Consider the following 12934-nt stretch of genomic DNA (forward strand, 5'->3'; position numbering starts at 1 on the left):
GGAACAGCAAAAAAGTGCAAACAGTGAATGAATTAAGGAAGTAACAGAAAGAAAGAAAAAAAAAATCAAGGTTATTTAAGGCCTTTGCCATATATACTGCTGTACTACAAAGTAAGTCAGGGTTATATAATCATGACACAGCAAACATTAAACAGTCATACACCACTGTATGAAAATGTGAAAAGAACTATTTAGGGGGACAATAAATGTCTCCAGTGAACATAGATCAAGATGTGATTCGGGAGTTTAGACATCCTGAGGGTGTTTGGATGTCCTCCTGCTTGCTCACTCAAGGGCATCCTCTCAAAACAGACAGTGAACAGACCCACTAATCTTTACAGCACCTGGATGGGCTGACAGTAAACCCAATGACTAGATTGACACATCAATATCGTATGAAGATTTATGGAGCTACCCCGCAACGGGTGCTCCATAAGCCAATGGCTATGGATGAGAGGAGTGGCTGTGGCGTGATTTTTTTCTTTTTTTTAGGTACACAGAGGAACTTTTCCTTGGGCTTCGACATCGCCAGATTTCCAAATTTAGTATCTTGACATAATATAGCGCAATAAGAGCTTTACATCAATCTTAAGTCAAATAAATTAAACAACCTTTTAATTTCAGAATGTTTCTTTACCTCATATGTGACAGTTTATAGAAAGCAAATCAGGCACCTGTCTCCCCAAAACCTCTCAGCCTGGTGATATGTCTTCCACCTCCTTCTCCTGCTCAGTCTAATCTAATACCAGGATATCTGGTTCTAATGAGGGACTATCTGAAGTCTGTAAACATGGCTCCCATTAGCTCGGCTTTTGTCTTGTGTATTCATGAATACAAGCTCTGATGGCCTGGCTTCCTCAGGCTGTCAAAATACTGGCCGATAACAAACACTGCCACAATGTCTACGGGGGAAGTTCAAATGCAAGCCTATGCAAATACGCCCTTCCTGATTGCAAACGTCATAGTGCATTATGCAGATGAGCGAGGAATAAAAATAAAAAACAACTCTCAGATTTGCACTAGTTATGCCTCATGAGGGCCACGAGCCACAGCTGGAGCCAGCGTGAACATAAACTCATTATTTGCAGAAGCTTTAGGTGGCAAACACAGGGTGAAGGTAAAGACTGGAATACAACCATCTCGGCTTTCTGCATTCTAATTTGTCAGTATTAGAACACCCAGTTAAATCAGTCAGCCAAAAGTATTTTCACACTCTCCAAATAGTTTCACCTCTCTCAAAAGGAGCCAAGCTGTCTGGTGAGCATCCTGTTGCCTTTACCTGTGTTTAACGGCCTAATGGAATTAAAAGGTGTAAATAAAGGTCATTTAAATATATCTTAGTTTACAACATTAAAATTCTGGTGACATATGAAAGCATATAATTCATGAAATTTACATTATAAAAAATCTTTTGTTGCTCCCACTAGATATTCAGATTATAGATTATAGGACACTACAGATATATAGAAAGCCATTAGAGCCACTTCTCTCTGACCAGAGTGAAAAATGTAGTCTTGTGAGAAACTGTTGTGCATGGGGTAACATAACATCAGTCTTTTCTTGCTATTTGCTAAAGCTCATTTACTCTCTCAAACTAACATCACTAACATCCCATAAATAAAATCCACAGACAGGACAGAAATATATTCTGAGGGCAACAAATAGCAGGATAGTGGGACAAAATGCTGCTATGAGTGGTTTGCCCGACAGCATAAAGGGAGGCAAAAAATTATAAAGATGCAGTAAAAGCTGTCTTTATCTACACTCAAGAGATTATCGGTGTCAGAGTGTCTGCGCTGCAAAGTGATCCGGACTAATGGATCAAACAAGCCCTCCAAAGTTTACCATAAGATCACCATGTCCCTCACACTGCACACAGTATGCAAGAAGAGTATCATGAGCTTAAAAGAATCTGACAGGAGCAGTGAAAGAGCAGTATGGGCCGGCAATTTTGAGGAGACACTGAGACATACATGAAAACGTATCTTTTTCAACCAAACTTGTGTGGCTCCTCACTGCATACAAGTTAATTTCCTTTCATCATTCAGTGCATCGGAACTAAACAGTAAGCACTGATGAACTCGCAGCTGGGCTTATGCAGGCAGAAAGAGACAGAGAGGTAGGCTGTGTGTGCCTTCCTGGATTCGTATTTGTATGTGCCTGTAAATGCCTCTGCTCATCTATACATCTGCATGTCTGCATGTATTTATGTACATGCGACCCAGGGCTCCCCATGCTCTACCTGCTCTACCTGGGGCGAGTCTCATCTTCACTCAGCTCCATTACCCGTGGCAAATGGAATACATTTGTGTCAGACTGCTGCATGGTGAGAGGGGGCCAGATAAATGCATTTAATTAAAAACTGTCATATCTACATTTAGAGATGGGACAGTCAGAAGAGCATGAATAATCAGTAACCACACCCACAGTCTATGGCTCATTCACATGAATGAGGCACAGGCAAACAAACACAAATGGAGCTTGCACGTCCCTGTGAGACACACACACGAGCAGAACTGGATATGGTGATGGAGCTGAGAGTGGAACGAAAACAGAACTACTTTACTTGGCTGTCTGTGGGATTGTGTGTGTGTGTTTGTGGTGTGAGTGCCTGCATCTCTGTAAAACAACGCTCTGTTCCCACTTGCAACAAGTACCTTTAGCACTTTGTAAATTTACATGGGGGACTAGGCAGATGCTCTGCTCTGGGATCAGTTAGCAGAATCACTCAGGGTGGAAGCAGAATGCAATCAAACATAGATACAGCTGGTCTGCAGGATACTGCAAAAAGCTGAGTAAGAGCTGTAAGAGCTGTCGCATTCTATTGCCTTTCTTTCTAGGAAAAGGAAACACTTCAGTGTGGTCATCATGTTTGCAGAATGACTCAGTCGTGCACATTCTAATGCAGATAGCTGTGCGCACTGCTCTCAGTTGGCCCGATCCCTACTGATGAGTCATGAGAGCTTAGGCACCGTGCTACTGCTGGAACACAATTATGCAACAGTTTCAACCGCATGCTTGCTTGTGTGTGCATGCACATGCTTAAATGAGCGTGCATGCATATTATAGAGAGGGAGGGAGTCAGAGACAGAACGAGACAGACAGAGGGAGAACCAAACAGGCAGAGGACAAAGGGTCTTGGAGGTCAGGGATGAACTAAGTGTTTTCGAAATTGCGTGTATGCAAGTGTGTGTAATTTCAGTTGCGGCCGATTTGGAGGTATAATCTGGACAGAATCAGTGCTGAGCTGGGGACAGATGTCACAGAGCCTCTCTATCCCCGAGCCCTGTGCACATCATGTATAACCACAGAGCAAAGATTCTCCCCAAGACGTCCAGATCACAAAGAATCTGTAAAAAAATTATTTAGTTATTGTTATTTAGTGATCTAGATTTTTTCTATTTTTTAAAAAACTACAGATTTATCAGTCCACACCAGCTCTGAGACACACACTGATAGCCATGTAAATCACAAAATCTACTATGTTCTATGTGTGTTTTAACTTGTGAAGTATACCTACAAAGAGTGATCAAGGCCACTGGCAGTCTCTATGAGCTATCCCGTTTCACCCGGGGTACTGTATTTGGTGGGGAAAATAAAACAAATATTCAAAAATAATAACAATGCCGATTTGCTTCATGTATACCTATTATGGTTGGCCATGCTTACATATTGACACGCTCATTCCAAGTGTGAATTTCAGGTAAGAGTGAAATTAAACTCTTGGAGAACAACTTTATATGCTGCAGTGAAAACTCCTCATGAATCCATGCTGTCACTGAGTTTATGAACCGAGTGCCTAAAAGTAAACCATCATCAACTGTGTTGGTACCTTTATTGACAAATGTGACCCTGCAAACTGTTCACTACACTTCAGGTTTAAATGAAAACCCTCCCACGATATGGATGTCCATATACGAAAGACTTTGAAAGTGACTTTTCCTGCAAGCACATTCATTACAGTCACTGTGGGATTGATAGGCCTGGCGTGGCCGTGGCTGCAAGATCGTAAAACATTGCGTCAGATATGAGGAGGTGGAGAGCAGTAATGTTTGGCCATGGTCCTAGCCCTGCTCACAGTCAGGCAGCACACACTGTGAGAGACACCAACCATCTCTTCCCAACAGATCAACACTGCACAATTATGGAGGCTTTGCAAACACAGCACCTATCAGAGGGCTTAATAGTTCCACTCACTCTCTGTTGCTGCTCCTCTCCGTTTCTCTCTGTTGCGTACTGGCAACTCCAACTCAACCATGACTTATTTTTACCTTCAGGACGTTCTTGGCATCATCTTAATTATGCCCCAAATTACTTACCCACAGCTGGTTTCCAGCAGACTGTCTCCAACCTGAAGGGAGGCCATGCCAAAGTCTGCTATCCTGATGTTGTTCTTTTCATCTAGCAACAGGTTCTCTGGCTTCAGATCCCTGTGGCTGGAAGATTGTGAGACAGAAAGATAAAACAGTAAATGAAACATGATAGTTATATGAACTAGTGAAAATTAGGAGAGGTGGAAGGTGTGCTGCAAGGTCTATCTAACACCTGTGGAACCAGCTTAGATCCACATCAATGCACGCAACTGTGAACAACTCAGCATCTTAACCTGTTACTGAGCGACCCCATCCTCTCTGCAACACCTCTCTCTTTGATCCGTCCATGCTGAAACTACAGGGCTTGCACCTCAGCGCTGGGCTGGTATGAGGTGTGACAGCCCCCTGCTGTGTCCTTTTCTCCTTCTCTTTCCTTTCCTATTCACCCCTCATCCCCTTCCTCTCATCTCCCAGACAGCCACCAGCAAAATGGCTGAATGAAGGGCATCAAGGGGAGCCAGCCACAGACGTGGTGTTCATTAGCTGCCATTCATTACCACTAAACACAGCAAGGGGGATCATTTCCAGCGGACACCATCTCCCTCCTTGAAAGGGAGCACTGAGAGGAATATTTTTCCCATATCACATATGTTGCTGTGTCAGAGGGTAAAATCTCAATTTTGATGAGTGACTGTTCAAAAGCAGAGTGGCGTTAGCACTTTATCGCACCTTTAACATCTCTTCCCGGTTTGAGGGTTGTATTACATCACACTGTGCTGTTCTTGTGATCTCTCCCAAGGCTTAGGGCAGCACCATAGACATCACACACTTGTGTGCTTACACTGATATCTATCCATCCGTCTTTTCTTCATTTTTACGTATGTCTATACTTGCCTACCTCCCTCTATGATTTTTGTAATCAGGAGGAGAGGTATAGAGCCATAGGGCTGTCAGGATGTCATGAACTAGACTTTCATCTTCTCTTTAGACTAATGACAAAAAGGGGAGAGGACTAATAGCTGGATGTGTCTGCCTTTGAAGAGTGCCTCATCACAATGGACGTTTAACCTCAGATGACATCAGCTGCTGTACAACTCGTTTACTTCCAGAGGGATTAGCTGTCAGCTGGTCACTGGCAGTTTCTGTGATCCCTCCTATAATTGAAATAAAACACAGATAGCATCTAAAACAGTTCTCCCCAGGCTAAAACCTGTATCAATTCACACAACCATAATTTGGCAGGGATGTCAGTAGCTTGAGAGTTGGTCTTTTAACTAATACTGTCAAAGCACATGAGGAAGGAACAAACATTTACTGAACTGCTCAGGGGGCACCAATGTGAGACTGTGGGTGTAATCCTGCCTCTATTTCACCAGGCCAGTGCCATATAGGTAAATGTTCTTTGTCAGCACGCCTGATAAAATAATGCTTTAAAAAATAATGTTTCTCCTGGCAACAAAATCTTTTAGACAGCAGAAAGTTAAAAAATTATGTTTAAACTGACTAAAGTTTAAACACGACAGAAGGTAAACTCGTAACTTTGTTGACACAGGGACCAGGCTACAGGGCTTCGAGAACGTTAAATTATTCGGTGTGACATCAGTGACAAAAGGATCAGCAATGACAGTACTGACTGTAGCTGGTGTTTCAGACAGTGTTCAAACCTGGTTTGCTATTGACAGCATACGGGGGGTAGCATCCTGATCTTCACAGACCCCAATCAGAGAGCCAAAGCATCAACAGAATCATAAATATCTAAGTACTCTCAAACTGTCAGCCTTAGATGCAAAAAAGCGCACTAAATCATTATCTAAAAGACCACGTAAACACGGCATAAACATTGCGTTATCACTGGCCTATCACATGTTAAACACAAAGAGCCAAATCTCAAGAGACTGACGCACAAAAGAGAGAAGGCAGCAGGGTATTTATCAACCAACAGCATCAAGGGGACAAATTGCATCTGGATGCTTTATTGGTTGTCAGGACCCTGGTATCCATAATAGGACATTAAACTGCCTCTCTGACACATTAGGCTGCACTTTGCTACTGTAATCTTGCTCACACAGCAGGCCTTGCAGCAGGTATATCTCATCTCACGCACAAAAGGATGATGTTAAATGAACTCAACAGCTGCAATGAGCTTGAATCAAACTTTTTTTTTTTTTCCAGAAATTTGGGAGCTGTGTGCCACTAGCTTGGATGCAAGCTATTTTTCCAAAAATATTCCCCATGTCATGAGTGCATATATTGTTTGCACAGGTGGTTTCTGCAGGAAATGGAACAGTATAAATATTAGTGCTATGCTTGGCCCATATGGAACACAGGAAAGGAAAAGAGTAGAAAAATAAAAATAAAGAATACCTAAGGAGGGCAACTATTTAAGGATGAGTATTCTCATCCATTATAGTGGCATATATTGTTATCTATTACACATTTCTTCCTTGATATGTGGCAAAGGCCTTACAGTTCAATGTGCGCTAAGCCCTACGATGCTGCTCAGTTTAATTTACAGGGCACGTGTGTGTCCACATGCTATATGAGCAAGGTTTACACCCAAGTGGGGCTGTAAGAAATGATTCTTGCTCTTAATTGCATGTGATCATTTGCAAGTACCATACTGAAACGTAATGTTTTATAGAAGGTTATAATAGGTCTGTCCTCTTGGGGATCACATCCCTATAATATCCCAGACATGTTTATGGTGATGAGCAGTTTTGTAAGTAAATTGTCCAGCCCAAGGAAAATATACTTTTCCCATGGTGACACAGTTGCCATACACCATGTTTAATAATGTGCCTCGTTATGCCTGCTATCACACCAAGATATGTGGCACTAATTAGCTAAACCAGAACACTTAAAACTAACACTAATGGCTCAAATGCATCTTTTTGACACATTAACATGACTCAAAAATAGCACACCTGTTTTTTTTCATTTTCATGAAGTACTAAAGCTTTCCTGGTATCATTATTGTTAGCTGGAGAGGGGTTTTTAACCATCAATGCGGCCTGAAATGCTCCCATTTAGCCTCCGGTGAACCTCTGTGTTGTCCTCCTCCTCCTGTCTTTCCTTTTTTAACTTTTTAGGGCTTCTGTTGACCCAATTAGAGAGAGACCAAGCACATTCACTAAAAAGGCTTTAGGCTAATATTCTATCGCATTAGAAAAAGAGGACAACATTCTGACTGCTGACTTGGATGTGCTAGGCACAATCGTTCATTAGCCAGTGGGGTTAATTGTGTATTAACAGCGATTAGGGGTAAGAAAGATAAAGTTGTACTTCTTTCCTTTTTTTCCATCTTATGGAATTGGTCTATTTAAGCATATTTGGGTAAAGCAAGTGATTGGTGAATGTATTAAGAATTTTATTGCGATGTTATTCTGTTGCATTTGTGTCCTTTTTTTAATTTATTTAGCTAATAACAAGGAAAGGACTGTTTGTTGGCAATGGTGTACACATGTCCTACACTACAGTGTCCTAATTGTAGCAGCTACACTGTTAGCTGCAGTCTATTTAAATATTTTTTCTTTATTTAACAGTGACAGTACGGTTAAACATTGTTACATATGGGGAAAATCTAACAGACGTAATGTATATACTGTATGCTATCTACCTGAAGCTCATTTGCAGCCCCTGTGCCGTTTTATGCTTTTGAAATTACCAATCATTATGTTTTTGAAGTCTGCTAAGAGTGTCCACAATATCACTGTGTTATCCAAATTTTCTTGCAGCTATTATTATAAAACCATGTCTGCTGGGCTTACAATGCTGCACAAAAGTATCACACAGTGGAGTTTTAAAAGAGTGTTAACTGCAGTACCTTAATGCATTGCCCATGCCCTGAACTACTTTGTCTTGTAAAAAAATTTGTACTAAGATGGAGTCCTTTACCACTAGTACCAGTATGGAGCATTTTTTTATGAGCAGGTTCCCTGTTTTATTTGTCCCTTGTGTGTGTATAAGGATGTACATACATGTGCAAATGGTTGATGCAATACCCACTCCTGGCAGTGGTTTAACACTTCCACTCATCTACAGGCGACAAGTTAACATGTGTGTAAAACAATACAGGTTTCAAAATGCCAACGTCTTTGCAAATGTGTTATGGAGAGGGAAATCCATTCAACACCTTTGTCAGACTTCAAGGATACACGCAGTGCTTTTTGATGAGTAATACTGAATGTAAACATAAAACTGTTTGTCTGTAAGAAAACTCCACATGGTACCCTTAAGAGCTATTTTCTTTGAGACAACATAACTGTTGGTCTCATTGTATCTCATATTCCTTTCATGATATTGAAAACCTCACTCGGATAGCTATAGTACAACTCTTAGTTCCCCTTACACCAATGCCCTACACATTTCAGTAGTCTCCTCTCGTGTAACTTGTATTCAAATTTGATTAGTATTGAGACGAAATCAGAGCTATTTTTCCACACTAAATTTGGATCTCTAGTGATGGGTTACAAGAGCATTCCTTGTGTTATCTGGGGCATTTCTATCCTTTCCTCTGGGGTTTTGAGCAACTCTGGGGAAGTAATGCATTGTTGCATGTAATACAGTGACTAAAAAGTTGGATTACAATGATGGCTAGATCTGCAATAAACAAAATATTTGCTTCGTTGTGCAGAATCTGTGAGCGCAACCAAACGTTTGCTCTTAATCCAGAGGAGTTCGACTGGGGAAGATAGGATGAGCAGCAGACCTTCAAGGCAGAATAAACAGACAAGCTGTCAGAAAAGCATTGGAGTGAAGTGGCATAGATATTAAAATACCCATAGCACACCAGGCATCTGACACATTGTGCCATGGTAGTGCAAAATTCCTCTTAAAATAGTCATCTGTGCCTTCTTCAGAATTAGAGAGGTGAAGAGTCTTTATCATTTGCTTATATCTGGTCATCTTACCCCTAATCTTTCAACTACCTAGGTGTAGTCTTAACAGCCTGTCATTTTGTTTTTCTTTAACCTGTTGGTTATGTTCTCCTCTATATCCCCTTTTCTATATACCATTTTACTCCCTGCTTTATTTTACCTCCCATTTTACTTCCATCATTCAGCCGGTCCTCCCACTTTTCTCATGATACACTTCCCCTTACAACCCCCAGCCCATTCCCCTAAATCAAGTACCAAAAACCAGCCTGCCTCTTTCATCCTCCATCCTCCTGCTCTATTTTCCATACCCATTTTGCCCATCATCAGAAGAAAATATCAGAAAAATATAAAGACGACTAGACAGAGAGAAAGATTTCCATTCTGTGCTTTTAGCAGCCATCAGCCGTTATGATGATAGGCTATAAGTACAGGCTTTCTACAGGGAGGCAGACAGACAGACAGTCATCTGGGAAAACTCTCCTAAGAATGTCAACAAACACAACCACAAAAAGCAACAAGGGTTGCTATTGATAGAGGCATAGATATTTAGAGGATGGAAGATGACAAATAAGCCACCATGGACTGCACGCTGTAGAAAGATGAATATAGACGAAAAAAATGACGAAGAAGTTATAAAGAAACTGTAGTCAGTTTCAATGTAATTTAATGCAAATTTTAACTGGATTGCCAGCAAAAAAAAAAAAAAAGAAAAAAAGAAAAATGAATGTGCCTTTCCTTCTCCTACCAGTATGCTAACATTAAGAGTTGGATGTATAGAGATTTACAGCGTTTGATGCCAAGCACAAGAACCTTTCTGCGATTTTTCGTGTTTTTTTCAAATTTCTGGCATCTCTACTGCACTGAGTGAAAGGGAGAGAAACTGTGGCACACAATAAGAGGTAAGTTTGGGGGTAAGGCATTAGGGCGATACATCGCCTGAGAAGAGACAGATTTGTAAAACAATTTTAGATTCTTCCACACCGTCTCTACTCTACTTAAATACCTTTGGTTATGCTGCCAGTATTGAATTTACATGGCTTTTGTATATCAATTTGATAAATTACCTTGACTTGTCAATTGTTGAATTCACTAGATTAGTCAAAACAGGCATTTCCATTTGGTTAATATATCTATAAAAAATTAACTATCTCACAACATTTATCACTGCTCCAATGAACAATTACATATGCCATGGCTGAAAATTTGAGCAAAAATGGCTGCCTTAAAAGAGAGATAAATGTCGATAAATTAAAAGGTGTCACAATCTGCCTCTCTCATCTCCTACCTCTTTTCACGGCTCTAGGGATACGTTTCTCCCCTCATCTCCGTAGACCCACCTTCCTCTAGTCACCCATCAGTCCTCAGACTTTCCTCCCGCCCATCCACACACCTGTTCCCACTGTCTTCAGTCCTGCAGTCACCTGAGAACTCCCCACCTGCACCCCAATCACTAATCAACCTAGGACTATATATGCCAGTTCACTCGCTTTGTTTCTTGTTGGATCATCTGCCCATGTTTCTATTTCAGTACCCATGTATTATCCCAGTGTTCCTGCTACCTGCTTTGTGACCTGTTGCCTGATCATGTGTTCCTGTCTGTTATCTTCTTCACCTTATCTGCCTGTAAGCCTGTGTTTTGCATTACTAAATCTGCCTGTCTGGGAGTCTGCATTTGGGTCCAACCTGACTGTGCGGATACCAGCAATCCCCTGACAAAAAGGGACCGGTTCTGTTTTACATCCCTCTGCAGAGCTATAACCAAGAGATGGCATAGACACATGCATGTGGCTCTTTAAACCCCTGGAGAGTGGAATAAAGCAGCTAATGACAGACGATGTGTGAGAGACACAGAGAGCAAGAGAAAGGTGGATATGGATGATGCACATGATTATGCTACTACGTGGGTTTAATGCGACTTCAGGACCAGGTGTTTGTCTGTGCAAATGTAGGTAGCAGAAATAATGTGCACATCAGTGTCAGGGATTGCAGGATGTGCGAATGTGTGTGCGACCACATATGCCTAAGCTATGAGTTTCAGTTGCAGGGTTCTCTTCCAAGGTACAATAGCAATCTCTGCCTTACTTAGTGGGATGGTTTGCGTTAATTTGTGACAGTCTTTATCTCACACCCACACACAGTCACTTTGTATTAAACAGACACACATATACTTGTTAACTAGGTCACAAGGGGAAAGACCAAAGTTGTTACTAACAAAAAAAACAGAACAAGGGTGAGAAAGAGGACAGAGCATGTTACAGTCAAGGTGAAATCCCTCAATGATAACTGTGCTTCTGTTTCCGTTCTGTGGGTGAATGGGTATCTGTGAATGGCTGTGAAAGTGTGTGTGCGCTCATGAAAATGTATTATAGGTCAAGCAAATCTCCACATATACAGCAAAGGACAAAGTGGTGTGATGGGCATGAGGGGACTAAATGACTGGGGCGTGATACAAGGGTGTGTCTGGTGTCAACCCTAGTTCACTCGACCTCACGTCAAGTGAATCCTTGGTATAGTCTCTCTGTGGCCTCAGAAATACTGAAGAAAAAACAAAAAACAAACAATATATCTTCATCACTCACATGAGAATACAAACATAGTGCACAGGAAGTTTGAGGATACAATGCCTTCTATGGCAGCCAAATGTGTAGATAATGACATTAAAAATATATTCCCATGTTCTTCTTTCATTTGTATAAACTTAACCTCTCATCACCAGTTAATGTGGTTCAACTGTGGGTTAACAAGCACACAAGCAGCTCACCAAGTTTTCAAGGAAAATACACTTTACTCCTCTCAATCAATCCATGTCTCTGTTGGGTGTTTGTAGTTATGGCAGCCTGCCACATCGACTTCTCTGGAGAGTGTATCAACTGTGTAGCAGATGTACATGTTGTTGAATGTCAGAGCTGACTGGGATCTCCCTCTCAGATAAATGTGAAAGTGAATTAGCTGCAATATTATGATTATATCTGAAGCATCCACTCTGTTTCCGTGAACTTGAGCAACAAACAGAAACCAAAGCAGCACTCGGAAGGCTGTTCTGTTACTGACCCTGACATCTGACTATGCTACAGACAGACTGAAAGATCAATTAAATATATCAAATGTGGGTTGTGCTCTCAACTCGCATTTGACCTGTATGTCAGTTAGGAATTCTCTGTATACAAGTCATACAGATTTTACATTGGCAGACTTCATCTGCCTCCTCTCCTTTGTCAGCTATCTCGTGTGCTTCACTTTGTCCCTTTCTCTCTCTCCACTTAAAAAGAAAACTCTGCCTAAATCTGAGAGCGATCTGAATTGGGAGGCGGAAACACTGAGTCATAAACAGCCCTTTCCCTCTAACTTCTTTCATTGCTGTCCAGACTTACATCCATCCGGCTCAAGAGAGATATTTGGGGATTGTAACGTGGGCAGAGGACGGAAGCATGTGGCAATGAAAAGAAGTGAAAATGGGAGGTGTGCAGAAAAGGAGTGTTGAGGAGCATGTGTTTACCCCACCTCTTCTGCACAGTGAGTCAGAAGGAAAAGGGAGCCCTTCTAATGGCCTGTGTAGGTCCCCTGCACAGACAAGTAGAAATGGAAGAAAAGATTGCGGAAATGCTTTTTATTGAGGGGGTGCCGAGATCTCATTAGTGGGAACGGAAGGCACGTAAGAAGGGCTGCGTCTGTCTGTTTGCCCCTAATTAACGTTGGGAGGAGGGTGAAATGGTTCAGCAACACTCCTAAATAATCCTCCTCCTG

At 41.5% G+C, this 12934-nt stretch overlaps 1 protein-coding gene across 4 annotated transcripts in view; it reads right to left on the bottom strand.

Annotated features, from left to right (window-relative positions):
- LOC120793012 (serine/threonine-protein kinase BRSK2) overlaps positions 1 to 12934 on the bottom strand; it is a 165389-nt gene that overhangs the window by 33382 nt on the left and 119073 nt on the right. For all 4 annotated transcript variants that reach the window (XM_040132565.1, XM_040132566.1, XM_040132564.1 and 1 more), the window contains exon 5: positions 4320 to 4436. In XM_040132565.1, coding sequence (XP_039988499.1) covers positions 4320 to 4436 — 117 coding nt within the window. The remainder of the gene's footprint in view (positions 1 to 4319; positions 4437 to 12934) is intronic.

This window comes from Xiphias gladius, chromosome 8 (assembly GCF_016859285.1).
Source record: "Xiphias gladius isolate SHS-SW01 ecotype Sanya breed wild chromosome 8, ASM1685928v1, whole genome shotgun sequence".
Classification (NCBI taxonomy): Eukaryota; Metazoa; Chordata; class Actinopteri; order Istiophoriformes; family Xiphiidae; genus Xiphias; species Xiphias gladius.